The 27,979-nt window shown below is 43.8% G+C and overlaps 1 protein-coding gene across 1 annotated transcript; it reads right to left on the bottom strand.

The window, feature by feature from the left end:
* Window positions 1–20,745: 20,745 nt before the first annotated feature.
* On the bottom strand, window positions 20,746–22,857 carry adra2a (adrenoceptor alpha 2A). The gene is made up of 2 exons (XM_034093758.2): window positions 22,796–22,857; window positions 20,746–22,651 (listed from the first exon to the last, which is right to left on the bottom strand). Exon 2 carries the CDS (start codon window positions 22,444–22,446, stop codon window positions 21,187–21,189), a length of 1,260 nt encoding a protein of 419 aa, XP_033949649.1. The 5' UTR covers window positions 22,447–22,651; window positions 22,796–22,857; the 3' UTR covers window positions 20,746–21,186.
* Window positions 22,858–27,979: the final 5,122 nt, after the last annotated feature.

The following is a 27,979-nucleotide window of genomic DNA, read 5'->3' as shown; positions in this document are numbered from 1 at the left end:
CTTTGAGAGACGTCGTAGCTGCTCTTGAAAGGGGAAGGATTGACGGGCCGTTCTTTACAGCTCTAGCCGGCACTGCGTACGCACGTGGCGGTAGTGCCCTTAAAGCCCCAACCGGCACTGCGCATGCGCGTGGCGGTGGTGCCTTCACAGACCCGTTTATTATCCGCCTTTTGAGAGAGGCCGTAGCTGCTCTCAGAAGGGGATTTATGGTTAACGGACTGTTTATTGTCTTTCTTTTCATTTTTTTGGGCTGCGCCCTTGGCCGGAGCCTGGATGCGTCAACGGAAAATGGTTTATTCAAACAATAACGATGTGACATGTGTCTTGTGCGGACTTGAGGATGGCGTTGAGGCATCTCTCGAGGCGGCGGGGACACATTTAGAGCCGGGGAAGGAACTTCCAGCTCCGTCACGGAGGGGAGAAGGAGGGGCTGTCAGGCCGCTCGCTTCTTCTTCCTCGCCTGCTGGCCGAAATTCTGGGTCGGCTGTGCCTGGGCTACAGCCGGAGCCGGAGATTTTCTAGACCAACTCGCCCTCGTCTCCTGCCTGGGCTGGGGACTCGGGGCGGGCTGCGCCCTCTGCTGTCCTGGTACTTTGAACCCAGCAGAGCGCGGTGCAGCGTGGGCGAAGGGCCGCCGTTGCAAAGGCCGCGGCTGGACCCTTCTAGGGAGACAAAGATGGAGAGCCTCGTCTTCCTTCTTTTTTGACTCGCACTTCCTTTGCATGGAAGCGAGAGCAGAGCCGAAAATCCCCTCGGAAACGATGGGCATGTCAAGCACATCTTCCTTTTCCCGGTCTGGGAGGTTGGTGAGGTTGAGCCATCTAGCTCTTTCCTGCACCACCATGATCCCCATTACCTTGCCCGTGGCCTGGACGGCGCAGCGTTGGACACGGAGACAAATGTCTGTGACCGCGGCTATCTCGTCCAGAGTGGCCGGTCCAGGATTGCTCGACATATCCTCACAGAGCTCCGCTTGGTATGCGGTTAGCATCGAGGAAACGTTCAGAGCCCTGGCGGACAATGCTGCGGCTCTGTAGGCCCGTTCCGTCATGGTAGACTGGAATCGGTCCGTTTTTGCTGGCAGCGTGGGGTTCCTGCTTGGCGGCTGGCCCATCCTCGGTAGGAGGTGGGCTGCCACCAGCGGTTCCATAGGTGGTATGTGGAGCAGGCCAAGCCTCTCCATACCGTCACAGTCAAGGGAGTGGGCACCCTGGATTGGGGCCTTGTTGCTAAAGGGCCGGTCTCTCCACGAGACCGACACCTCATCCAACATCTCCGGGAAGACCGGGAGGAGTTGCCTCTTTGCCCTCGTTGTTTGGGAAAAAGGTTTTCCCTCGTAACGGGACCTGGAGGTCTCCTTGGCCACTTCGGGCCATGGGATGTCTAGTTTGGCCGCAGCGCGCTGACACACGGCTTGTAGGTCCATACTGAGACAGGGCGAAGCTGGTGTGCTGTCGCCCGGGGGAGCAGCCATCGCTCCCGGCTTTGCAGCCTGAGTCAATGACATGAAGATGTCGTCTTCCTGCTCATCCGAGTCAGACAGGAGGAACTCAGAGGTGTACTCTTCGTCCTCCATGCAGTCTAACTCCAGGACATCTTCCGCGGGTGAAACCGTGGTGAGGTCCAGTCGGGAGCCCCAGCTTGGTATAGCGTGGGGCCCCGTTCCCGCGTTTCTTGCCGCCACCGGATCTCGGCCTGATATGGCGCGGGATTCCGGTTCTGCGGGTGCCGCTGTCGGTGAGCCCCAGACCGCGGTGAGGGGCTCCATCTCTGCGGCAGACGTCCCCGTGTCTTGATTGCCGGTCGGCGGATCAGTGGACATGAGGGGGTCCCGTCCCGACAGGTTAACTTGTTGTGCTAACCTTCGGTGGAGGCTCTTCACGGTGAGGCGGGCACAATGTCCGCACGAGCCGGGGTTGTCGATGGCCTCCTGGGCGTGTTCCAGCCCGAGACAGGACGAACAGATCTGGTGTGAGTCTGTGCCTGACACTTTCAACCCGCAACCGCAGCGCCGAGCCTCCGAGTTCCTGACTCCTCTGGTGTGAGAGGCATCCATCTCGTTCGCCGTGAGGCGTGGGGAGGGTCCGCTCATGACAGGTACGTTTGAGAAAAAAATGTTTACCGATCTGTCTTTAATCCGGGGGAAAAAAGGACAGCGTGGGTCTTTTTTCTCTCAAGGATATTACCTGGTATGGTAATATTCCTGTAATCCTTTTCTCCTCCGTGGAAGAGAGAAGAAAAAAGTGTCCTCGGTACCGTGGTGTCGGTAGTGAGGGAAAAAACACAAGTTAGCAACTGGTGTGTTGCTAACTTGAAGTCAAAACCTTACCTTACTCCAGAGGAAGAACGGCGAGGTTGACTATAATACTCTTCTGTGAGAGAATCGGGTAGCCGGCTAACGCCCGTCGACCGAAATTAGCTTTGGGTTCAGTCTGTGGACTGTTAAGCTAGCCCGGCTACCGTTCGAGATGTGCTCTGAAGCGAGAAGAGGTGTTTGAATGACGCATGCGTCGTGGCGCAGGCTACTTATAGGGGGTGATTTCCCCTGACGTTGACGTCAAGAATCACCGGCCAATCAGGATTGGCGTAATGAGATTGATGCTTCTGTTTGCTCCGCGATGAGGCGCATCCCATAGTGAGACATCGAACGGAGTGTTATGAATGAGAACACAGGGTTTCTAGCGCTCTATTTTGACACAATTCCATTTGCAGCTGTTTTTTAAATGACTTTTGAAATTGTTCACAATGTTCCAGGGCTTCCAAACCCATATTCGGCCTGCCGTGCACTGTTTAATGAACACATGATCATTTGGGAACGTTCCAGAGAGAATACCGGTGGTTTTCCTCCATTTGTGTTTGCCAGCCACATAACCCAATTCACCCATGAATATGGGCTATCAAGTCCATTTTCCATGCCTGGGCCTCAGACTAATTTACGACTGGCATTAATATGAAAGACGAGCCCTTTGTCTCAGGGAAATAGGATTATTCTCATTGATGGGAGAGGCAGAATCATATCAGCTTTGACAAAATGGGGACTGCTACATGAGAAGATGACAGTCAGAAAGCAGCTTTGGTAGGGTATACACAGCTGTTAGCGTGTGGAGGTTTGAACATCTTGTCATGCAAATAGTTCGGAGGCTTTAGCATATAGATGAGCTGGACTTTGTGTTTCAGCCTAAGTGGCTTGCACTCACTTCCCTCTCTCTGAATTGCTTTATCTGTCTCGTCCTCCCACTCTTACTCAGACACACACACCTGCTGCTTCTGAACCTTTGGCTCTAGTTTCAATTAGCTGTTTGTTTTCACAATATCAATTCAACCTAGGAATCATCTCACCCCCCCACACACACACAATTCTGTCTTTCTTCTTTCTTTTCCAATCTCTAATTTGTACATGACATTTGTGTATCCATCCATCTCCTTTGAACCAAATGGATGCTATGTCATGAAAACACCCACATATCAAGTCATTCACCGTTTAAATTCATGCTCACTGGCACACCCTTCATAATTGTCCATGATACTGATAATTACCTATAATGCATTTCTTTCCCGTCATATGCAGGCGCCCAGTCCCGCTTTTACATACAAATATCCTCCTTCTGAATTATTCATATGTACCAGCCGGCAGCCACGGACATGACACATACTATTATGTTTGTAAAATGGCATGAAATTACATGTTGAATTGTTTGCACAAGTGTGTATATAATGTGCATAATTACATCCATATAAGTGGCTGTTTTACGGAGAGGGGAGTGTTACTCAAATTAAAATAACAGCGGAACAACATAAAACAGAAAGTGGGAAGAAGAATGTGGAGAAGCCACAGAAACCAACTACACATGGACCTGAGCACAGACAGAATACATCATTTAATTTTCTTTTGCACATGCAGACATTTATGGATACTTTATGTATGTTGTATTGTAAAGCGGTTTCTTCACATTGCAATCGTAATACACTTCTTTTGATTAGTTGTAAGGGTCTACGGTGTCATATTTTGTAAGAACTATGCAACGCAAAGTTGGGATTTGACTCCACCAAGATATTTTATTACTGAGGGGCTTTTGTAGAAAGGGGCTCATACTTACTCTAGGAATAAATCATTATCTATTGAGCCCTGTGGAAATTAGGTCTTTAAATCTTTAAAATGTACAGACTGAGCTCACAGAGAACAGGAGACTCACAATGAAAAAATTAAGTAATTCAACAAAACACATGCTATGGCAACTTTTTCTGCTCAACTAGTTCAGTTTTCTTTTTCTTTACGAGGTACGTTTTAAAATCTTTATTCTTAAAAGGCACAACTTCTCTCTATGAGTGATGTTGCCTCTACATAAACACTCAGTTTCCTGCCAGTTAGAGGTTATTTCACATGAGAGATGTGTTCTCTGCTGTTCTCTCTCTGGTTTGAGGTGGGCGAGGCTCGGTGGGAAACATATGATGTCACTCTAACATGAACCAATCAGAGTTTAACTGCATTGCAATCTAAATTTGATGACAGCTATGTTTCTATGCCACAGTCAATTAATCCTTATCGAACCGCACACATTTTCAGAAGTACGTATTTCTTCAAGTTAGTTCATTCATATTTAACAACATCCAACCCATCCAAGCATAAATAATTGGTTTCTACCCTCTAACATGACTCATAGGAGCGGTTCCTAAATGAACACCCCTCACAGTGGCAAGATATCAACACATCCTCATACCTAACGGTTTGAAACCTGTGATTATTGATGTGATTATGGTTTTAGTTCATTTAGGATTAGGCAACCAAACTACTTGGTAAGGATTAGGAAGAGATCATGGTTTGGGTTGTTGCCTAACTTAAATTACATACATCCATACATCAGGGTTGCCAACTCTCACGCATCTGGCGTGTGACACACGCTTTCACTCTCAATCTCACGCTCTCACGCTGCCCAAACTATTCTCACGCCAAAACAAGAATACCGAAGACTAGAAACGGTTTTGAAAACTTTTGTCACGTAGTGATCGTCTTCTCAATAGAACTTCTTTGATAATGTCTTCTGACCAATCAGAATCACGATAACAACGTGGTGTTGTTGCAGGAAGTCCCGACGGAGAATACTTTTGCTGTAGTACATCTCTATACATCGATACAACATTACGTGTTGATAGAAATCAACACGGAATGAAATAAGACCCCACGGTTTGATGATTGATAGGTGTGTGGACCGTCTTTCATGTTGACACACAGAACAATGGGGGCTATCCACCCTTATCCACATTGTAAAGTAATTCACACAGCCTCGTCCCTCTTCTCTCTGTGAGGAGCAGCAGCAGGTTCAGCTTTCAGAACAAAGTAACAAAAAACTGAAATGGCATTCATTTTTTTAAATATGTAATAGTAATAGATATTTATTTTTCTTCTCAAGAGAGTACCAGAATGTGTATTTTATGTTAGTATTTCAAAAAATCTCCTGGGGGAGAATCTCCCCAGACCCCCCTGCAGGGGTTGGGTTTTCAGCATGTCAACTCTTTCACTTGTGGAGAAATTGCAGGATTGGCTCCAGTCCAGGTCGCTCTTTTTATTTACTACAAGACAAATGTGCCTTTTTATTTCATACAGTTCAATTTGGATTGAGGAAATAATCTAAACCTCACGAGTGGCGTTTCACTGTCAAGGGGAGCGTGTATGTAATTACATTGCAAATACTGACTTGAGCCCCACCACTGTATGGGTTAGCCCTACCATAGATTACCCAACACAAATACTCCGTGGCCGCCACTGCCGACCCGTATTGCGCATGCGCAGATCTAAGATCCAGTAGAAATGATAAAAAGTAAAGGTTTGCTGCTTATTGTTCAACTAGGCCAAAATAGAGTCAAAGAGTTGAGTGTGTTAATTAATATATTTGGCAGTTTGGAGTAAGTCTGTAAATGTGTTTGTGTGTGTGTGTTTCATGTATAGGCCTCTCACGATAATTAATTTTGTTGGATACATTTTCCCGGAAATTATTGCGATAAATGATAATATTGTCGGCACCGTTGTATGACCATTTTAGACCACTGACATAATGATAATATATAACAATAATTCAAGTACATCCTTTCAAACTGCTAGTCACATCCTCATGTAAAAGGCAATTTATCGAGTTCATTTTTATTTATCATACGATAAGTCAACTAATTGCTTATCGCGACAGGCCTATGCACACAATAAAACAGTGGTGTGTGTTTGACATTCATTAGTGAATGAAACTGTGTGCCCTTTATAGTCTGTGTCCAATATTGTGTATTTGTATATATATATATATCCTATATATATGCTAATGTCCCGCTACTGACACGATAGCAGTCATTTCGTGCTCATATGTGTAATTAAACCCATGATACCAAAATCTCACTCCAGCCAGGTACCCAAAGTTGGCAACCCTGATACATACATGATTTAATTAAAACAAGCTACCAAGGCTTAAATTACTCAACAATGACTTTTGCTTTCACATGGCACACAAGCGGTGATCTCTTCAGGGAAAGTCCTGGGTTTGTTTGCATTCTATAATTATCTTTCGGGCTACAGGGTCAAAAAAGCTCTGGCTTGTTTGTTTATATTAAACCAATCACAATTGTCTTGGCGACGCTGTGCACAATTTGCAGCCCTTGCAAATGAGATGTGTGGGGAGAATGGAGATTAAAAGATGATGCTGAAGCCAGGCTAATACAACAAGTCTGCATCCAGTGACCAATCCATCCACTCTGACATCCTCCCTGGGCTTTTTTGCTCTTTATACTACATCGCCTTACTTCCTCCTTCGCTCTTATTATCATTACTTTGACCACTACAAGTCTTCACCTAACATATTACATAGATATGGGTTGTACTAAGTTGCCTGTTCAAACGACCTACCAGGTTTTCTTCCTCAGGGAGGATACTCTAATATTTAATAATACTGAAAAAACGAACTTAAAGGGGACCTATCATGCAAAATGCACTTTGTGATGTCTTTTATATAGAAATGTGTGTCCCCGGTGCGTCGGGGAAATCACGCAGCGTCAGAACATAAAACCCTCTCTCTTTTCCTCCGTACCCAAATCTTTTAAAAACGGGTGTACAACGAGCGGATACAGATTTCCATCCGAACTGACGTCAAATCGGCGGCGGACCCACAGAAAGTTGCTATCAGAAACAATGCCTGACGTGTTTTGGACGTCTTTGTTTACATTAGCAAGCCTTGCTAACACTCAGAGCTAACCTGTACTGAAGAGCACATGTGTTTAAAAAGCAGGAAATAAAAAAAGAACTCACCTTGTGATAAACCTGCAAGAGAAAAAGCATTTGAGCTCCATACTATTTCAAAGATAATCCTTGATGTGGTTTAAACATCATGCCGTTTTATCACAACCGAATTTAACTTTATCTCCGGTAGAATTCTGATCAGGCATTAGCTTTATGGGCTCAGAACAGTCTCATAATACACACATGCACACAGAAGGATTCACACTTGTATTTCAGGATTCACACTTGTATTTCATGATCCGCAAAAGGATTCACACTTGTATTTCCGGATCCACACTTCTGTTTTTCAATGCACACGTTGCGTGCGTGAGCTGCATTGCTTAAGAGAACCTCACATGCTATCTCTTTTACAAAATAAGTGTCCAGTCAACAACAAAACATCAGTGATCGTATAGTGGTAGTATATTTTTCGCAAGCAATGTGAAACATTACACTTATACAAACTGGTGTACAAAACTCACATACCTCCGTTGATCTACTGGAGTGTCTCTACTCTTTCTTCTCCACATCTCTTGTCCATCATCAGAGATTGCAAACATTTCAGAAACAGCTAGACTCTAGGTAGGGGACAAACAACTTGTTCGCTGGGCATGTCAAAAACCTCCCTGCTTTGATCAAGACTTTAGGGAGCCTCTCAGCCCCTCTAGCAAAGGGACTAGAAAGCAAGCTTTGAAAATTCAGTACCATCTACACAGAGTTGGGTATAATATTAATAATAATAATAATAATAATAATATTACTTTGTCGGTAACAGAGTAGTGTAACGCGCTACTTTTATAATTCAGTAATCACACTACAGTTACTAACATTGCCCCGACACGCGTTACTTCGTTACTTTCTAAAATCAGTCATAATCAAACCTCAACAAACACCTGCAAAGAACACATGCTAAGGTGAAGCTAAGGCACATAGCTGTTGTTTATTTATATCACACACGTAGTCTGTTCTTCTTCTCTGTTTTCCGGTTGTTGCCTGTTTTGAATGACGAATACACACTACCGCCGCCTGCTGGTAAGGAGAGTTATTGCCACTCACGCATGCGCAGTTCGTACGTGCTCGGCTGAAGTCTTGGTGGTGTGTTCCAGTGCAACACATGGCCAACACGCAGGAGAACACGCCGACGCAACAGCGTGAGCAGAGATAGACTGCGCAAAATATACAGATAGCAGGAGACAGAGGACAGCCATGGTCAGATAGGAAAACATTCAGGAGCTATCTGGATCAGTCTTATGCGACAATGGAAACTGAACTAAAGAGAACATTTGAAACTTTAGTTGTCTGCGTGATCTGCCTGCAGGGAGGGGCGGGCCGGCCCTGCGAGTAAAGTAACGAGTAAAGTAACGAGTAAAGTAACGAATTACTTTATGTAGAGAGTAACGAAGTAGTGTAATATATTACTTTTTTTTAAAGTAATATGTAATATGTAATATATGTTTTTAGTAACGACCCCATCTCTGCATCTACATGCTTGTCATGTTCCAGACACTGCTCTCAACCACTCAGAGCCTGCACAAATACCTGCAGAAAGAAACAATTGACTTGGTGCAGGCAGTAGATTACAAAACAGCAGTTGAGAACACACTGAAAAGTTACCGAAGTAACGAGGTGTATGACAAGACCAAGGCCCTGTGCAATGATCTTGATATTCCCGAAACTGACACAGAGGAAGAAGCGTAGAAACATGGAAGACTTTGTAGTCGAGGCATCATGTGGAGCAATGTGAAACATTAAACATAAATAAACTGGTGTACAAAACTCACATACCTGCATTTCAATTGACAGCATAAAAGGACACGTGAGCTGGGTTCTGTTGCTCAGATTAGCTATTGATGATCACGTTGATAAATCATATAAAACAAATAGCCAATCACACAAAAAACATGTTGCTGTGACTGTGAGCATTAAACAATTAACATTAAACTAAACAAACACAACAGTACGTTATTGTCCTTATAAAATAAAAACATACATTTTGTCCACCGAGATAATACAGGCACCTTACCCTCAAGAGATCCTCTCGTGCTATGAGAATCTCCCACAATCCATTGCCGTAACAAAGCTAATGCAGGCACACGTTTGTGACACCAGATGGCGCAATTGTGTATGTGTGTGTGGGCTAAGCCCCGAATGTTTCCAGTTCCAGGCGACGCCCTTGGTCTGTCCTATACCGCTCGCTGAAGAGGGTGTAAAATGACGGTCCAGAGGCGAGGCCGCCTTTTATACGATGTGATTGCGCACGCATTCAGGTAGGCCCGCCCCGGACCGTTCTAGACGTTTATAGAAGTCTCAGTAGGTGAATGCTTGCATGGTATGGTTGAGAGGTAGTATCCATAGAATCCAGTAGAGGGCTCCGCCTGTGCTTAGATAACTAGGGTTACAATAGAGTGCCACAGTGACGCGTCCTAAAACCAGGAAGTAAGTTAGCATACCCTACTTTTATAATTTTCAAATCATAAATCTAATCGATAGATTTATGATCGATAGATTTATGACATGTGGATATTATCCGGCTGAACAAAACGTGATCTGTCTCCAAAATCCTATGGAGAAATTGCATTGGTTTTTGTCGAAGGAACCGGAAGGAATTTACTTCCGGGTTTTAGGACGTGTAACTGTGGCACTCTATACGTAACCCCTCGTTTTTACCAGGTGCAAAACATCAACAAAAAAACACTAAATGGTTAACCACTATTTATGAATGCTCATTATAGTTATGCAGCAGACACCAATACACAAGCATTTTTATACAGCTGTAAACACATTATACATTCAGGCAAACACAAACTGAAACAGTCAAAGTGACACTGGATAAACAAACTCCAGAGTTGCACTATGAAATATTCAAAGATAAACATCAAAACAATTTCATGACAACAAAACAGGCTGCTATACAGCAAGCAGCCAAGTCCCTATCATTAAGGGCCGCGGTGATGAAACAGCAGAGTGCTCAGGTATAATCTCCTTCAAACGCCCACCGGCCAGTCCATCAGCGCACACTAGACAGTCATTACAGACACTACAGCTGCCCACTTCCACTGTCCTCGCTGCCTCACGCTGACTCTGCTGCTCCCGTGTCACCAAACAGATATTCTTCTCTGCTGTCCGTCACTCGGGGAGAGAAGGGAGTCCCAGCACTTAGAGCCAGAATAATGAAGAGCTCTACTCTTTGTGGCTTTTATCTGCGCTAATTACAAAACTCACAGTTCGCCAGGAGATGGAAATGTTTCTGTTGTTTTTTTAAACTTTCACCTCTCTTAAATGCTCTCTTGTTATACTCTTTTAACCATCATGGCCAAATACCACTGGGACGTTTCAGCAGGTTGACTCGTGATTGATGTGTGACGGCTGTGTGCCCATCAATCAATCAATGTTTATTTTATAGCCCAATATCACAAATGTTACATTTGTCTCAGTGGTCTTCACAGTGTGTACAGAATATCAGTATGACAATACGACACCCTCTGTCCTTAGACCCTCACATCGTACAAGAAAAAACTTCTGGAGAAAACCCACAGTTTAAAGGGGAACATGGGAGAAACCTCAGGGAGAGCAACAGAGGAGGGATCCCTCTTCCAGGACGGACAGACGTGCAATAGATGCCGTGTGTAAATCGAAAAGATAATACATTTGCAACATAGGTAGGTGCCCATCATGGAGATTGGCTTTTAACCAGAAAGTTCTCCTGGGACACAAATCAGTGTGTGGATGGCTCAATGTATCATTAAGTCAATTGACAGACAATGAATGTTATAAAATGTGGCTGTTTTCTTGAATGTTAAGTGTGCTTATTTATTTTATATGTACTAGTATGCATAATCTTTGCTTTCCAATGAAATCGATATGTGTAGATAAATTGAGGGATTAAGTGTTCCTTTACAGAAAAACACCTACTTCTTAAGCTTACTCCTCCAATTATATCTAATTTTATTATCTGGAGAAAAACTTTGTCATAAACCTGACAAAATATACTTTTCCTTCAGCTCATGAACAGTTTACTCTTCAAAAATATATGGACATCGGTGTGAGTGCATGGTGTCAATATGTGTTGTACAGTTGCAAGAAAAAGTATGTGAACCCTTTGGAACTACCTGGATTTTCTGCATAAATTGGTCATAAAATGTGTTCTGATCTTCATCTAAGTCACAACAATAGACAAACACAGTCTGCTTAAGCTAAAATCACACAAACAATATGTTTTCATGTTTTTATTGAACACACCATGTAAACATTCAGAGTGCAGGGTGGAAACCCTGTGAATGTGAACCCTTGGATGTAATAACTGGTTGACCCTCCTTTGGCAGCAATAACCTCAACCAAACGTTTCCTATAGTTGCATATCAGACCTGCACAACGGTCAGGAGGAATTTTGGACCATTCCTCTTTACAAAACTGTTTCAGTTCAGCAATATTCTTGGGATGTCTGGTGTGAATCGTTCTCTTGAGGTCATGCCACAGCATCTCAATTGGGTTGAGGTCAGGACTCTGACTGGGCCACTCCAGAAGGCTTATTTTCTTCTGTTGAAGCCATTCTGTTGTTGATTTACTTCTGTGCTTTGGGTCGTTGTCCTGTTGCATCACCCATCTTCTGTTGAGCTTCAATTGGTGGACAGATGGCCTCAAGTTCTCCAGCAAAATGTCTTGATAAACTTGAGAATTCATTTTTCCGTCGATGATGGCAATCTGTCCAGGCCCTGAGGCAGCAAAGCAGCCCCAAACCATGATGCTCCCTCCACCATACTTCACAGTTGGGATGAGGTTTTGATGTTAGTGTGCTGTGCCTTTTTTTCTCCACACATAGCGTTGTGTGTTCCATTACATTACATTGCATTTAGCTGACGCTTTTTATCCAAATACAGTAAGTGCGTTCGACCAACAAAATACAAACTTGAAGAAAACAGAATCATATAAGTACATCAGGTTTCATAGAGCTAAACATTTCAAGTGCTACTCAACTGGCTTTAGGTAAGCCAGTCCTTTATTAGTATATAAGTGCTTTGTTAATAGTTCTATCGCTCAAAGTGGAGTCGAAAGAGATGAGTTTTCAGTCTGCGCCGGAAGGTGTGTAAGCTTTCTGCTGTCCTGATGTCAATGGGGAGCTCATTCCACCATTTTGGAGCCAGGATAGCAAACCCACGTGTTTTTGCTGATGGGAACTTGGGTCCCCTTCGCAGCGAGGGTGCAGCGAGTCGTTTGGCTGATGCAGAGCGGAGTGCCGGGGTTCTACGGTTTAACCATGTCCTGGATGTAGGAAGGGCCAGATCCATTCGCAGCATGGTACGCACGTACCATTGTCTTGAAGTGGATTCTAGCAGTTACCGGAAGCCAGTGAAGGGAGCGGAGGAGCGGCGTGGTGTGGGAGAATTTAGGAAGGTTGAAGACCAGACGAGCCGCTGCATTCTGGATGAGCTGCAGAGATCGGATGGCACATGCAGGTAGACCAGCCAGGAGGGAGTTGCAGTAGTATAGGCGTGAGATGACGAGAGTCTGGACCAGAACCTGCGTTGCTTTCTGGGTCAGCTGAGGACGTATCCTCCTGATGTTGTAAAGCGTGAATCTGCCGCAGTGGGTTGTAGCAGCGATGTTTGCAGTGAAGGACAGGTTGTTATCTAGGATCACACCCAGATTCCGTGCAGTCTGAGTCGGGGAAACAACAGAGGTGCCGATGTTGATTGTTAGGTCAAGAGTGGGACAATCTTTTCCCGGAAGGAAAAGCAGTTCAGTCTTGTCAAGGTTGAGCTTGAGGTGATGAGCGGACATCCACTGAGAGATGTCAGATAGACAAGCAGAGATGCGTGCGACGACCTGGGTCTCTGAGCGGGGAAAGGACAGAATTAATTGGGTGTCGTCAGCGTAGCAGTGGTATGAAAAACCATGCGGGCTAATGACAGATCCGAGCGAGTTTGTGTACAAGGAGAAGAGGAGGGGACCAAGAACAGAGCCCTGAGGGAGCCCTGTAGTTAATTGACAAGGGTCGGACTCGGACCCTCTCCAAGTTACCCTGTAGGTACGGTCTTTAAGGTATGAGGTGAGGAGGGAAAGTGCAGAGCCTGAAACTCCCAAGTTCTTGGAGAGTGCGAAGGAGGATCTGATGATTCACCGTGTCGAATGCAGCAGACAGGTCCAAAAGGATGATGACAGAGGAGAGGGAGGCTGCTTTAGCAGTGTGCAGTTCCTCAGAGACAGCAAGGAGGGCAGTTTATGTGGAGTGACCTGCCTTGAAACCAGACTGGTGCGGATCCAGAAGGTTGTTCTGATGGAGATAACAGGAGAGTTGTTTAAAGACAGCGCGTTCAAGTGTTTTAGACAGGAACGGGAGGAGAGAGACAGGCCTGTAGTTTATAACATCAGACGGGTTGAGAGTGGGTTTCTTTAGGAGAGGGTTTACTCTTGCCTCCTTGAGACTGTTTGGAAAGTGACCAGAAGTTAGAGAAGTGTTGATGAAATGGGTGAGAAACGGTAGAATATCAGGAGCGATAGTCTGAAGGAGGTTTGAAGGGATAGGGTCCAGAGGACAGGTGGTAGGGCGGGCAGAGGTAATGAGGGTAAGAACCTCACTTGGAGAGAGAGGGGAAAAGGAGGTCAGTGTGTGGGTGGAAGGAGGGTCTGGTGACCCAGCGGTGAGTAAAGGTGAGTCAGAAAAAGAAGAGCGAATATCATCAACCTTTTTTTCGAAATGGTTAACAAAGTCGCTTGACAGAAGGGAGGAGGGGGAAGGCGCTTTGGGAGGGTCCAAGAGGGTGGAGAAGATGGAAAATAGTTTTTTGGGATTGGAATAGGAGGATTGGATCTTATCTTGAAAGAAAGTGCTTTTTGCCTGAGAGATTGAAGCAGAGAAAGAGGAGAGGAGAGCCTGATAGGTTAGGAGGTTGTCATGGTGTTTGGATTTCCACCGTTTCTGCTCTGCTGCCCGAAGGACGGTTCTATTAGCACGCAGTGCGTCATTTAGCCAGGGAGCAGGAGGGGACTGACGAGCCTGCCGAGATGTGAGAGGACAGAGAGAGTCTAGAGAGGATGAGAGAGTAGAGAGGAGAGTTTCTGCAGCAGAGTTTGTAGGCAGGAGTTGGAACGAGTCAGAGGAAGGGAGGGCTGAGAGCACCGATGAGGCAAGGGTAGAGGGGGAGAAAGAACGAAGGTTACGGCGGACAGGTGCAGGATGAGAAGAGATTAGTTTGTTATGTTTGGAAAGGGGTAGAGAGAATGAAATGAAGAAGTGATCGGAGGTGTGGAGCGGGTTTACAGAGAGGTTAGACGTAGTGCAGTTCCTTGAGAATATGAGATCAAGGACATTGCCAGCTTTATGAGTTGGTGGGGACGGAGACAGTGAGAAAGCAAAGGCGGTTAACAGAGATGTTAGTTCGTCTATCTTCCCCGTCTGGAGGTTGAAGTCTCCGAGAAGTACAGCGGGAGGGCCAGTTTCAGGGATGTGTGAGAGGAGATTATCTAATTCCTCCAAGAAGTCCCCCAAGGCGCCTGGTGGACGGTAGAGAACAACAATGGTTAATTGTATAGGATGGGTTACTGTGACGGCATGGAATTCAAAGGTGGAAGGAGTGAAGTTAGGTAGCTTGAAGAGGGAAAAGCTCCATGTGGGAGAGAGCAGGAGACCAGTGCCACCTCCTCTGCCAGTGGGTCTGGGTGTATGGGAGAAGGAATATGCTGTGGAGAGAGCTGCTGGGGTGGATGTGTTGGATGGAGTAATCCAGGTCTCAGTGAGAGCAAGGAAATCCAGAGACTGCAGGGAGGCGTAGCCAGAGATGAAGTTAGCCTTAGGAACAGCTGACTGGCAGTTCCACAGGCCACCTGAAACTAGATGTTGGATCTCAGTGGAGCATGTCTGATAGACGAGAGCAGGCCGGTTATATCGATTACGAGATATACGGGGCCAGTGATAATTGCGAGAAGACACATAAACAGGAATGGAGAAAATACACATAATTATAGCATGAGGGGCTAAACAACCAAATAAGACACCAGCGATACTTAGCTCAATCAAAGTAGGATTTGCCTCCTCTTTGCCACCCTCGTGACCCGCAGGACTCTATTGTCTTTGTCAGTCTTTGACTCCAGCAGGACTCTATTGTCTTTGTCAGTCTTCGTCTGTCTGACGCTCCAGGAAAGTGCTACCTAAAATGGACACCTGATTGCTGAGTTCTCACAGCTGTGGGGCCACGTCCCTTTAATTAGTTAACTCTCTGCAGCTGGTGGCCCTCAAAAGGAAATCTAGACTGGCTCCCTCCTGAGTTGTTATTGTATATTTTCAGTGGCCCAATGGTTTTACAATTACATTAAACCCTAAGTTATAAAGTTATGAGTTTGTGTTCCTTCCAAACAACTCAACTTTGGTTTCATCTGTCCACAGAATATTTTGCCAGTAGTGCTGTGGAACATCCAGGTGCTCTTTTGCAAACTTCAAACGTGGACAGCAGTGGCTTCCTCCGACCAACTTATGCAGAAATCCAGGTAATTCCAAAGGGTTCACATAGTTTTTCTTGCAACTGTATATACATCGATATATGTGTACGTTAATGTATGCATAACTTTATTTAAATGTATTTTTATAGCCTCCTATAGGAGGCTATAAATATATATATACATACAGAGTAAAAGTAAGTCAGAGAACTTGATGAATTTAATAACGGATTATTTGTTTATTTAAGCAAAATGCTAGACTGTTACTCTGTTCCTAAGTTTCTCCATTTCATTCAGTTACGAAATTGAGTCCTTATCGCTCCAACTCCACTAATGTTTTTTATGCAGGGCAGCACAACGTCAAACCCTGCACTGTCTCCTTTCTTTAGCAACAGCAAATGACCTCACAGGTCTAATAATCACCTCGTATAATGCGGTGCGGTCTCTGGGACGATAGGATGTGATTGCTCTCGATCATAATGAGCTCCTGCAAAATAGATTTGTCTCGACAAATTATTTCCCAGGGAAATATCCACTGCCCAGCGTTATTTGTGTCTCCAATCAGACCCAGAGGCCTGACAGCTAATCAGCTGTCATTAATGAGACTGGGGCACTTTTAGGAGCTGACAGGCAAAGAAGAGCCGAATGTTAGAAAATGTGATCCCACTTGAATAATATGTTCTTGAACAGTGTAAAGTGTACTTTAGAGTTTAGATGATAAATACAGACCTGTTGAATTGCCGCATTGAAGACAAGCAAATCAAATGAGAGAAAAACAACAGTGAGTCATCAGTGACGCGGTGAATAATCCCCTACGCTGCAGCCACCTCAAATAGGCGGATGTCACAGTAAAAAATAAAGGAAAGACATACAGGTGGGAGCATGAGGGGGCCTCCATCAACACTCATAGTCATCATGACCTCTTCAACCCGGCCACCTACAGTACATGTGCCCAACCTAAAACACGCCCATCCTCCCACATCAACACACACACAAACACATACTGTCATCTCAAATGCAAGGATGAAACTTCATCCCTCCACAATGCCCACATCCTGCAACTGCAAATTATTGTTTGTAGAGTATGATTTTTTTTGCGGCTGCTGACATTTTATCCATGTCTCTATGAATGGTAGTTGCACTTGGCTGCCATGGTTAGCATTTTGAAGATGGATGTGCACTCTATCCTGATAATAGATGCCCCCCGTGCGTGTGCGTGTGTGTGTGTGTGTGTGTGTGTGTGTGTGTGTGTGTGTGTGTGTGTGTGTGTGTGTGTGTGTGTGTGTGTGTGTGTGTGTGTGTGTGTGTGTGTGTGTGTGTGTGTGTGTGTGTGTGTGTGTGTGTGTGTGTGTGGGTGTGTGTGTGTGTGTGTGTGTGTGTGTGTGTGTGTGTGTGTGTGTGTGTGTGTGTGTGTGTGTGTGTGTGTGTGTGTGTGTGTGTGTGTGTGTGTGTGTGTGTGTGTGTACTTTAACAGCAAGCACATCTGCCTAACGATATCACCGCTGCTTGTTGATGTGGGATGTACATAGAGGAAAAGGAGGGCAGAACAGGAGGAAAAAAACATATTTATCACTAAGAGTCCAATGTTCCTGTTCTGCTTTACATTTTGAGAGGACACGTTTTTTCAAATCCGTCCTGAAGCTATACCCACATGCCCATATGTACATGGGAAGAGTTATTGCTATTACTCCTGTCATTGCTGGCCTTGTAAGATCCCTTCTTAGCTCAATTTCAATGAACGTGATATATATCCACAATCCTTAAGTCCCTGTGGCACCGCTCAAAATGGAAACCATTTCAATGGAAGCTAGATACCACTTTAAATAAGCTTTTTCTATTAAAGCATTCCTTTTGAACATTTTGATAGACAGGGACCACATTGTCTTGATGCTAGTAAATGGAAAGTAAAAGGTATGACAAGTGACATTAGCTGTTGGTCATACCAGATAAAGCATTACACCAGTATTAAATTAAGGCAGGGTGATTTGAATTTGAATTTGAATTTTTTTGTGCACTCAGAAGAGATTTGTTCACTGTAAGAATGAAAATCTAGTATGATTACATTAACCAATGACTCTTTAAATGTACTGTAAATAAGGGCATGTGAGTATTGTGTCATGATATACAAAAAAAACGTTAACCTACCCTTAAACGACAGCTTGACAGTGTAAAAATCTCCTACTTCGTTTTTTTTATGGGGATGTTTCCCTGCTGAACATCAATCCCATATTATCTCTATTCAAAACCACTCCTAATGTTTGGAGTGAGTATTCTTGGACACTAAATGAATGTGGAACATCAGCACGGCTGCAGGCTTGTCTGTCAGTGGGAGTTCACCCCATGTGTTTATATGTGCTGCAAACACACGCATATTCCCACATACACAACCTCTTTCTTTCTCACAGACTCAAACACTTTTTTAATCGTGCTGGAAAACACTCCACTGACTGAATATACTCAGAGAAACTCCCATGAGGACTATTCAGCTTTCAGAGGATAGCGCTGTTCACCTGCCTTCCTGAATGTCAAAACAAATGCATTTACTTACAGGCTGTTGAAGAACATTTTCTAAAATAGTTTGTTCTCTTAAGAATCACAGACTCAGTGTGATGAATCAAATCTCTTTACTTCGTGTAGCATAGAGAGAAGACCCATGTGCTCTGAATTACCTTTAGAGCGTTTTGCTTTATGTTTCAATAGTTAAACAATGATACCCTCATATAGGGTTGGCATTTGGTACAATGGCTTTTTAATGTTACCTCTCAGTTGACTGTTAGCTGACTCTCACATCACATAAGCATCAATGACAGTAATACATTTAATATTACATCTGAAATGTCCATTCCCTCAATGCCCTCCGCTGGGAAAAGCTATATTCTTTGTTTTGACTGCACGGATGATAGTCACTCTTTTGTTTAATACACACATCTCTCAGAGAGAGGGAGAGAAAGAGAGAGAAAGTAGTCAATCAGGTTCTGGTTTAACAGGCTCCATGTCTTCACTTAAAGGTCCCATGTCATGGCCATTTCTACTGATCATAATTCCATTGTTGAGGTCTACTAGAATAGATTTACATTGTTCAATGTTCCAAACTCACATTGGTTTCTCATACAGCATCTCTGTATAGTATGTGTATTCAGTCTCTGTCCTAAACGGCTTGTTGGAGCTCCTGCCCCCCCCCTTCCTATGATCCCACTGTGCTCTGATTGGTCAGCTCGCCCACTCTGTTCTGATGAGTCAACCACCGTTACAGCGGAACATCAGTGTTTAAGTGTTACAATGGCGTTTGTTAGCAACCAGAAAATGACACCAGTAATGACAAACAGGTGAGAATGCTGCGTGGGGTCTGGGTGCCGTGTTGGCGGGACGTTGCGGGGCTCGCTGCTCCGCCCTTTGAGGCTCGAGGAGCGGACAGTGTGAGCTGTATTACTGGTGTCGTTTCCTGGTTGCTGCGTGGGGTCTGCGAGACAGCAAGACACCGCCGAGCTCAACGTGTGTGTGTGTGTGTGTGTGTGTGTGTGTGTGTGTGTGTGTGTGTGTGTGTGTGTGTGTGTGTGTGTGTGTGGTGTGTGTGTGTGTGTGTGTGTGTGTGTGTGTGTGTGTGTGTGTGTGTGTGTGTGTGTGTGTGTGTGTGTGTGTGTGTGTGTGTGTGTGTGTGTGTGTGTGTGTGTGTGTGTGTGTGTGTGTGTGTGTGTGTGTGTGTGTGTGTGTGTGTGTGTGTGTGTGTGTGTGTGTGTGTGTGTGTGTGTGTGTGTGTGTGTGTGTGTGTGTGTGTGTGTGTGGCTCCACGGCTGAGAAAAGATAAGGCTGAGTGAGTGTGTGCGCCGCAGCGTTACGTTTTCTCATAACCAGGGAAAATGGAAACGAGGCGTTCTGGGGGAGCATGGACAGGTCTTTTCCGTGTTAGAGTTTTACCCGCTACAGAGTTTACTTTGAAGGTTTGTGACTTTTCAGACCGTTTACATGCAGAAAAAGCTACATAACACACAAAGGGACGGAAAATAACCGGAAAAGCATGACATGGGACCTTTAATGACGCATACCATGTAACACAAAGCAGCAAATGAACCGTTACTTCTCCACTTCCCGTGCCTCACAATGGAACTGCATTCTTCTACCATCCACAATTGATTCATAAACTGCCCCTGATAGCCTTAGCAAATACACAAGATTTAAAATATCTTTGAAAAAATGTTATTAATATCATTTTGGGAATCTGACATCTCGGAATGAAGACCTACATGATTAATCTGAGGACCAGAGAACATTTGGACATCGAGCTCCTTTTTAATCTCTAGCAAAGGTCAGATTCAACAGACCATTGTATTTGCACTTTTCTGTCAGAAAGAAACTCGAGGGCCAGCTCTGGTCTACAATTCTCTGAACGAGAACACCTTCACATCAGCTTTGCATTTTGGGGCATCTTAACACCTGATACCTATCTGAAAGCAAATTAAGACTTATTCCTATAAATGATTCTACTGATGCCTAACATACTGGTGTGTGTGTGTGTGTGTGTGTGTGTGTGTGTGTGTGTGTGTGTGTGTGTGTGTGTGTGTGTGTGTGTGTGTGTGTGTGTGTGTGTGTGTGTGTGTGTGTGTGTGTGTGTGTGTGTGTGTGTGTGTGTGTGTGTGTGTGTGTGTGTGTGTGTGTGTGTGTGTGTGTGTGTGTGTGTGTGTGTGTGTGTGTGTGTGTGTGTGTGTGTGTGTGTGTGTGTGTGTGTGTGTGTGTGTGTGTGTGTGTGTGTGTGTGTGTGTGTGTGTGTGTGTGTGTGTGTGTGTGTGTGTTACTTGTGGGGACCTAAATCTGTTTACACAGTCACGTGTGGGGACTCGCCTCCCTTATGGGGACAAATTGGAGGTCCCCATGAGGGGAATCATTAATTGTAGGGTGAAGACTTGGTTAGGATTAGGGTTAGGGTTAGGCATGTGATGGTTAAGGTTAGGATAAGTCTCCAGGAAATGCATGGTATGTGTGTATGTGCGTGTGTGTCAAGGCAGTGTAAAAGAAAAAATGAGATGAGATAACCTGATGCTTTACCTTTGCATTAAGAGCAGTTCAAGAAAGAGGTTTTATTATTTAAAGATCCAGGATTTATCCCAAACTTTGTCATTACCATCGCTATCTTTATCATCATCTGTACCATCATCGTTGTCATTATCATCATATAATACAAAATGACACAATTATGGATCCATAACAAGGACAATAAAGATATATTTTCAGACCCTACATACTTCTGTAAAGAACAATACATATCATGACTTCACTTTGGTGGATTCCTTTATAAAAAATAAAAATTACATTTACGATAAAAGCATGTTTTTAACTGTGTTTTGTCTCGACCTCTCTGTGAGGATGATTGACTCTTTGATAAGACACTGTAAAGCCTTTCCAAACATTTAAACACCTAGTGTACAAGCCCATGCACAATGGTCTATTAATTTAATAAGTTATGTAGAATAAAGTAAAAAAAGAAAGTATATACACAAAGTCAGAGTCCATCATACATATCTTCTAGTGTCTCTCCTGCACAGTATCTTTTTAAACGACCTCCTAAAGTCATTGTTGAAGATGGTGTAAATAATGGGGTTCAGAGCACTGTTACAATAGCCAAACCAGAAGAAGAATTTGAACAGGGTGTCGGGGACAGGGCAAGACTCACACAGTGTCATCAGCATGTAGGTAAAGAAAAAGGGAAACCAGCAGATGACAAACCCTCCGATGACCACGGCCAGAACAAAGGTGAATCGTTTCTCGCGGTTCTGTCGGCCCTTCCAGCGGCTACCCTTAGAGCTCGGCGCCCGCCTTTGGACGCCATCATCCCCCGGTTTGATTTGGCTAAGTTTGGTTTTCCCCTTGGGCGCTTTCTTTTTGATGGAGCAGGGATTTTTTACATTGTGGTCAGATGAGGACGAATCCTCAAGGTCTACCCCGTTGACCTGGCCCTTCTCCTCATCTGCTCCTTTCTCTCCTCTCACCATCTCTTTCAGCTCTATGTCCTGCTCGCCGTTCAGCTTCTCGTGGCAGAGGCGTTCCTCTGCTCCCACACCGTTGGCCTTCTGGTCGGCTGCAGCGACAGTGGCCGTCTTTGGCATCTCCGTCCGCTTCCTGTCTCCCGGTGGCGCCCGAGTCCTCTTTTTGGCGATTTGGTAGATCCTAACGTAGACAAGGACCATGATGACGCAGGGGAGGAAGAAGGAGCCGATGCAGGAGGAGATGACGTACCATTTGTCGTTATTGATCTTACACACAGGGTCCTCCACGCGATTTTCCTTTTCCATGGTGATAAGAGGAGGGAAGGAGATAACCGCCGCGATGACCCACACGATGAAGATGATGCACTTGATTCGCCGCGGCGTCCTCTTCAGGTTGTACTCGATGGCCTGTGTAATGGACCAGTAGCGGTCTAAACTTATGGCGCAGAGGTGGGCAATGGAGGCGGTGCAGAAAAGCACATCAAGAGCCAGATATATCTCACACCACACCTCGCCAAAGTACCAGTATCCCATTAGCTCATTTGCCAAGGAGAAAGGCATTACGAGGGTAGCTACCAAAATGTCCGCCGACGCCAGAGACACCAGGAATAAGTTCTGGGGAGCCCTCAGGGCCCGGCTTGTAAACACAGCAATGACCACCAGCACATTGCCAAACACTGTCAGCATGATCATGATCCCCACCAGCACAGAGAGCGGCAGCGAGATCCGCAGGCTGTAAGGGGCGACGGCTGGCAGAGTCTGGTTGGTGTCGTTGTCAAACCCCATTGGAGCAGATGTGCCCACTTCCTGTTTGAGTTCACCTGGGTTTAACAAATATCATCACCAGGAAGCACGGAGCTAGTAGCTCGCAGCAGGGCTGAAAAAGGAAGGGACTGAATCACTCCTCTGAGGCTTCCCAGATTTCTTTCTTTCATCATGTGCACGCTCCTCAGGGAGGAACCTCTTAGTGTTCATAAGGCTGTCAGTTCATCTGTAAATATGACAGAGCAATTAGATTAACTTTTCAATCAATTATGACATGTGTTTATAATTATAACAACTAACTTAAGCATTATGTCATATTCCGGATTAATAGAGAGGACAAAACAACACATAAAGTGCGAAGTGATCTTACCTGAGGCAGAAAGCGGTGGCACAAGCTGTCCAGCGCCAGAGACGCACGGACATTAAAAAAGCTGTCAGCGGGTAACTTCTTTAAGCAGATCAACAGGAAGCCAAGAGGATCCATGTGGCGGATGAAGCGAGAAGTCTTCTTCCCTCCGCGGCGCCTCTCCCTCCCGACACAATGATCTGGGCTCAGTGGCGTACCTAATGGAGAGCTAATCATGTTATCCGGGCTGCTGTCTGTGTGTGGGGAGTCTCTCTCCTCAGTCTGTGTGAGTCTCTCATCGGTGTGTGTGTGTGTGTGTGTGTGTGTGTGTGTGTGTGTGTGTGTGTGTGTGTGTGTGTGTGTGTGTGTGTGTGTGTGTGTGTGTGTGTGTGTGTGTGTGTGTGTGTGTGTGTGTGTGTGTGTGTGTGTGTGTGTGTGTGTGTGTGTGTGTGTGTGGTGTGTGTGTGTGTGTGTGTGTGTGTGTGTGTGTGTGTGTGTGTGTGTGTGTGTGTGTGTGTGTGTGTGTGTGTGTGTGTGTGTGTGTGTGTGTGTGTGTGTGTGTGTGTGTGTGTGTGTGTGTGTGTGTGTGTGTGTGTGTGTGTGTGTGTGTGTGGAGTCTCTCTCCCCAGTGTGTGTGTGTGAGTCTCTCTCCTCTGTGTGAGCCGGAGCGACACTCCCTCTCTTTATAGCTCGCACGCTGCAAAAAGTGTCTCGCTGCGGGGGTCACTGCGCGTTCACTGAGTGACAACAGTGTGTCATAACAATACTCCCGTACATGTTCAGTAGGTCAGGATAGGTAAAAAAACTGCATTAAATGAATGGAAATGTGTTCCAAATAATAGATGAGCACTTATAATAATAAATGCCACATAATCTGGATGATACAAATGCATTGCCTTTAATCATTATGTCGCCATGGTTCCAGTTAAGTGGAATTTTTCTGAAGTAGTTTTTGTCGTAATCGTTTGCATGAAAGTCTTTCTGTTGTCTTTCTATTCTTCTGCCATTGTTTGCCGAAGACTTGTATTATGATCATAGATTAAATAATAAAAGGAGGTCTTATCGTGGTCATGGCAAGTTTTCTGAACACAGAGGCACATCAACATGCTTATCTTATCTTTAGAGGATGACAACAAGTTACATTCAAAGACACAGGCAAAACATATTGAAAAATCAGTAGGAGTTAAGTTATGTATAAAAGTGCTTTAGAAAAATTCATAATTTATAAGTAAGGAGAACTGCAATCTTTTTATTTAGATTTGACAGAGGGTACATTTGTGCTGTATTTAAGATGATGGAGAAGTTTTATCAAAAAACAAATTGGTTGGTTTCATCTCTCTACATCCTTGTCTTTAATTTAGTTTTCCACCAAAAATGGTGGTAGAAAACTACTTTTTTTTCTTACACTATCTTTTATATTTGTAATTTCAAACCGTTTCTGACTCTGAACTGAAACAGTAAACACACGTTGAGAGACGTAAAGAGAACAGATTGTGTTTGCAGAGTAAAGTGAAGCCCCTGCAGTGATGGACATTTCTTGCAGTGCAGCTGTAGACTCCGTTGCTAAGCAGCAGCCAGAGCCACACCACGTGGATGTCAACAGCGATGTATGACTTTGTCCAAACCTATGGTCCAAACTGAATCAATTTAGCCAACTTTCACATGTCATGTCCAACATGAGGGAGTCCCCGAGCTTAGTGAGGAGCAGACTGATTCACAGACCTGGGAGGCTGATGGGGATTTTCAAATAAACATCTGGCCAGGTGTTTAGATGTGATTTGGGAGCAGTGATGCATGCAGGTGCAGGCTATTAGTCAGCCTCACTGTAGGGCTGAGTACAACAAATTATTTACCTCTTTTTTAGGCAGATTTGGAGCTTCCCTTTGTGTTTTTTGTTAATTTGCGGTCTTAACATTCCCTAAATGTGCATGTTGGCCATACCTGCACATTTGTGGATCTGGGGATAATGATACAATATGTGTTTATCTTATATATTTTATAATTATAAATACATTTAATTAAGCACCTTGTGTCTTAGGAACAGCTGAAGATGCCTTACATGATGTGAGTTTGTTTAGTTATTTTTTGGGATGTATGATAGTACAGCCAAAGAAAGTCAAGAAAGGGGTAGAGGATGATATGAGGCAAAGGTCAATAGGCCGGACTTGAACCCGGGCCATTGCGGTTAGGACTGAAGACAACCTGTGTCAATTAGTCGTTTATTTAGATGGCATTGAGCTGTCAGAGCAATCATGTCCGTGAAAAACAAACTCCATCTGGTTTACTTTCTCCACGTTCATGAGGTGTGGCATGGGATGGCAGACATGCACCAATTCACTCTTCAAAACAAGTTTGTACAGTAGCAGTGTTTTTCAGTGGATGGATTCATTGGATTAACACTAGCTATCGGATCAATCTTAAATACACAAGCAGCAAGATAATGTGTTTACAGAGAATGTACTTACGAAAAAGTATTTGAACTCATGAACAGTTTTATCAGTGATAACAACTAGCCTATGTGCCATACTAATAAAGAAATGTTGAATGCCACAATGTCACAAATAGTAACTTTTAAATTATAATTTTAAAAACACAAAATTGCAGAAAGTACAGAACATGCTAATACTAAATTGGACCCTTATTCCTTTCTTTTTTGTGGATAGAGTACACTGATGGTTATTGATGTGTCATTTCAACAAATAAACAAAAAGGAAACCACATTTCTTCAGATTTCATGCATCAGGGGATTCATCATCATCCAAACTCTCAGTCTTCCTGGAACTGAGGCCCCATCTTTACCACAAAAGCTCTCACTCTCAGTCGTACAATTTGATGTGCTGTTTGGGCTCCACTTCTGTGGTGCATTTAAGATCACTCTGGGAGGAGGAAATTCCAGAGGAACTGTGGGAGGAGGACGTGGCGTACACTGGTCGTCATCTTCCTGTGCTGGACGTGCTGTACACGACTCAGTGTCGTGCACTGCATCAAAGTGCACTCGTGTTCTGTAATGACATTGAATCAAATGTTTCTGTCCTGTCATAGTCCAACCTAATACATTGCAACATTTCTAAAGGAGATTTAATCGTGACTACTGTGTTACTGCTGCTCGCTCTGTTTGTAGAGGAAGAATATTCACAATCTGAGATTCAGACCAGAGGGATGCACTTACTTCTGTTTGGTTATATTTCTTAAAAGCATGTTAGCTTCAAATAATGAAGTATTACATGTACTTTTTTATATATTTATGAGTCTGTGATGTTACATTTACTCTGATGTTTGAAGTATAAAGTTGCTTTTACATTTATTTTATGAATAATACGAAGAAAAGATTCTGCTTTTTAGATGCTGAATGCAATTTCTACTTCCACTTTGGAAACTCTTCACTTAATAGGTCCTTTCTTTCCAAATAACTTGCAAGATGTTTCCTGGAAAAAGATACAGCTAAGTAATTTGTTGTTTATTACACAAAATAAGGATGTGTTCAGTTGAGACTTTACCACACATTTATTTATACATTTATATTTTCCAATGAACTGTCAATAAATACTAGTTTTCTTTGTCAAATGATTATGGAGTTTTTCTTTCAATGAAATTCATATTTTCCGATAATTCCTCATTCTAGGAAACTTGGGACATAATAATACAAATAAAACCAGTAAAATAACGCCTAAAGTATAACTCTTATAAGAATAGCCCAGTGTATATCATATCATATTATATATCTCTGGGGGTTACTGTCAGTTTGTTATTTAACATTGTATAATGACTTTTTTTACTTTACATTTTGAGTTGTATGAATAGTTGTACACTGTGTGTGTGTGTGTGTGTGTGTGTGTGTGTGTGTGTGTGTGTGTGTGTGTGTGTGTGTGTGTGTGTGTGTGTGTGTGTGTGTGTGTGTGTGTGTGTGTGTGTGTGTGTGTGTGTGTGTGTGTGTGTGTGTGTGTGTGTGTGTGTGTGTGTGTGTGTGTGTGTGTGTGTGTGTGTGTGTGTGTGTGTGTGTGTGTGTGTGTGTGTGAGTGAGATCCCGTTCTCTCCGACTGATATGTGGACTTTTAAAATCTGTATTTGACATGCATTAACACTTGGCATGCAATAATAGACTAATGGAGCATTTGGACAAAAGCTATGTGTGAATGTGTGAGGCTTTTAACGGGGACTGACTGTGAATATGCAAAGCACCCACATGTGACAGTGTTCATTTAATCGTTTTGATAATCCCGTTTTTCCAGGCTGTGGAGAGAACCGAGCCTGCTCACTGTTTTGGGGTAAACAGCACTTTGTCGTGGCGCTGACGGTGCATGAGGGCGAAGACGAAGCACAAGGATACAGTGACACCTGTCGTCTCCTGCAAGAGCCTCCCGGTACTAGAAGGATAAAACAAAACTCTTCACATGTATATGACAATTTAAAGGACAAATAATTTGAGGTTAGTGCGCTCAGAGGTTTTTTTTTTTTAACTCACCTACCTTTCTTTTACACAAGATTTTGCTTAGATAGAGCCCCTTTGGCGGGAAAACAGGTGGGGAGATAAATCCGCAACTGCACACAGTTTAATAAGGACACCATTTAAAATGTTAGACTTTATTTGCCTGACAAATGTTTCTTCCGATGGTAGTGTTATAATGTTCATTTAGACTAATATAGTGGGCAAAGCTCTCAGTATTAGAGAACGGTACGGCTCAATAATAGTTAGACCTTAATTTACCAGCAGGGGGCCGTGTTGCACTGGATCAGAGACACCGGCTCAGCCACTCAAATAAAAACTAACAGAATAAATATTTAAACTCTGTGTCCCACTTCTCTTGAAATCATATTTTATATGTGATATAGGAAGATGACAAAGTTAAAACATGGTGTAGAACAGGATTATCGACGCAAAGAGTTACCTGCTGTATGACCAGGTTTGAAAAGAGGAGCAAAAAGGGAAAGTATAGGACACACCTATTATTGTAGGATTGTTGACATTTTTTGGTTTTATATGAATATGTCTGGGAACATGCAGCAGTTTCTTTTTTTGAAAAGTCTCATTTGTTTTCAAGAGCTTCCGTATATGTAAACCAGTGTCTCCAAATCAATGCAGCATTGTAATACTACATTGACATCCTTTTTATTGTATTTTTGTTTTTCTTTAGGATAATTGTCAGACTCAATCTTAACATTTATCGTTTGTAAGTTTTTCTTTATACTTTGAAATAATTGTTTCTCTAC

Source organism: Pseudochaenichthys georgianus, chromosome 1 (assembly GCF_902827115.2).
Source record: "Pseudochaenichthys georgianus chromosome 1, fPseGeo1.2, whole genome shotgun sequence".
In the NCBI taxonomy this organism is placed as follows: Eukaryota; Metazoa; Chordata; class Actinopteri; order Perciformes; family Channichthyidae; genus Pseudochaenichthys; species Pseudochaenichthys georgianus.
The sequence above is the reverse complement of the archived record's forward strand: the minus strand, read 5'-3'. Positions and strand labels throughout refer to the sequence as shown.

Excerpts from the sequence above, each read along its gene's own strand:
- adra2a (XM_034093758.2), bottom strand. The coding sequence starts at position 22,446 with ATGGGGTTTGACAACGACACCAACCAGACTCTGCCAGCCGTCGCCCCT.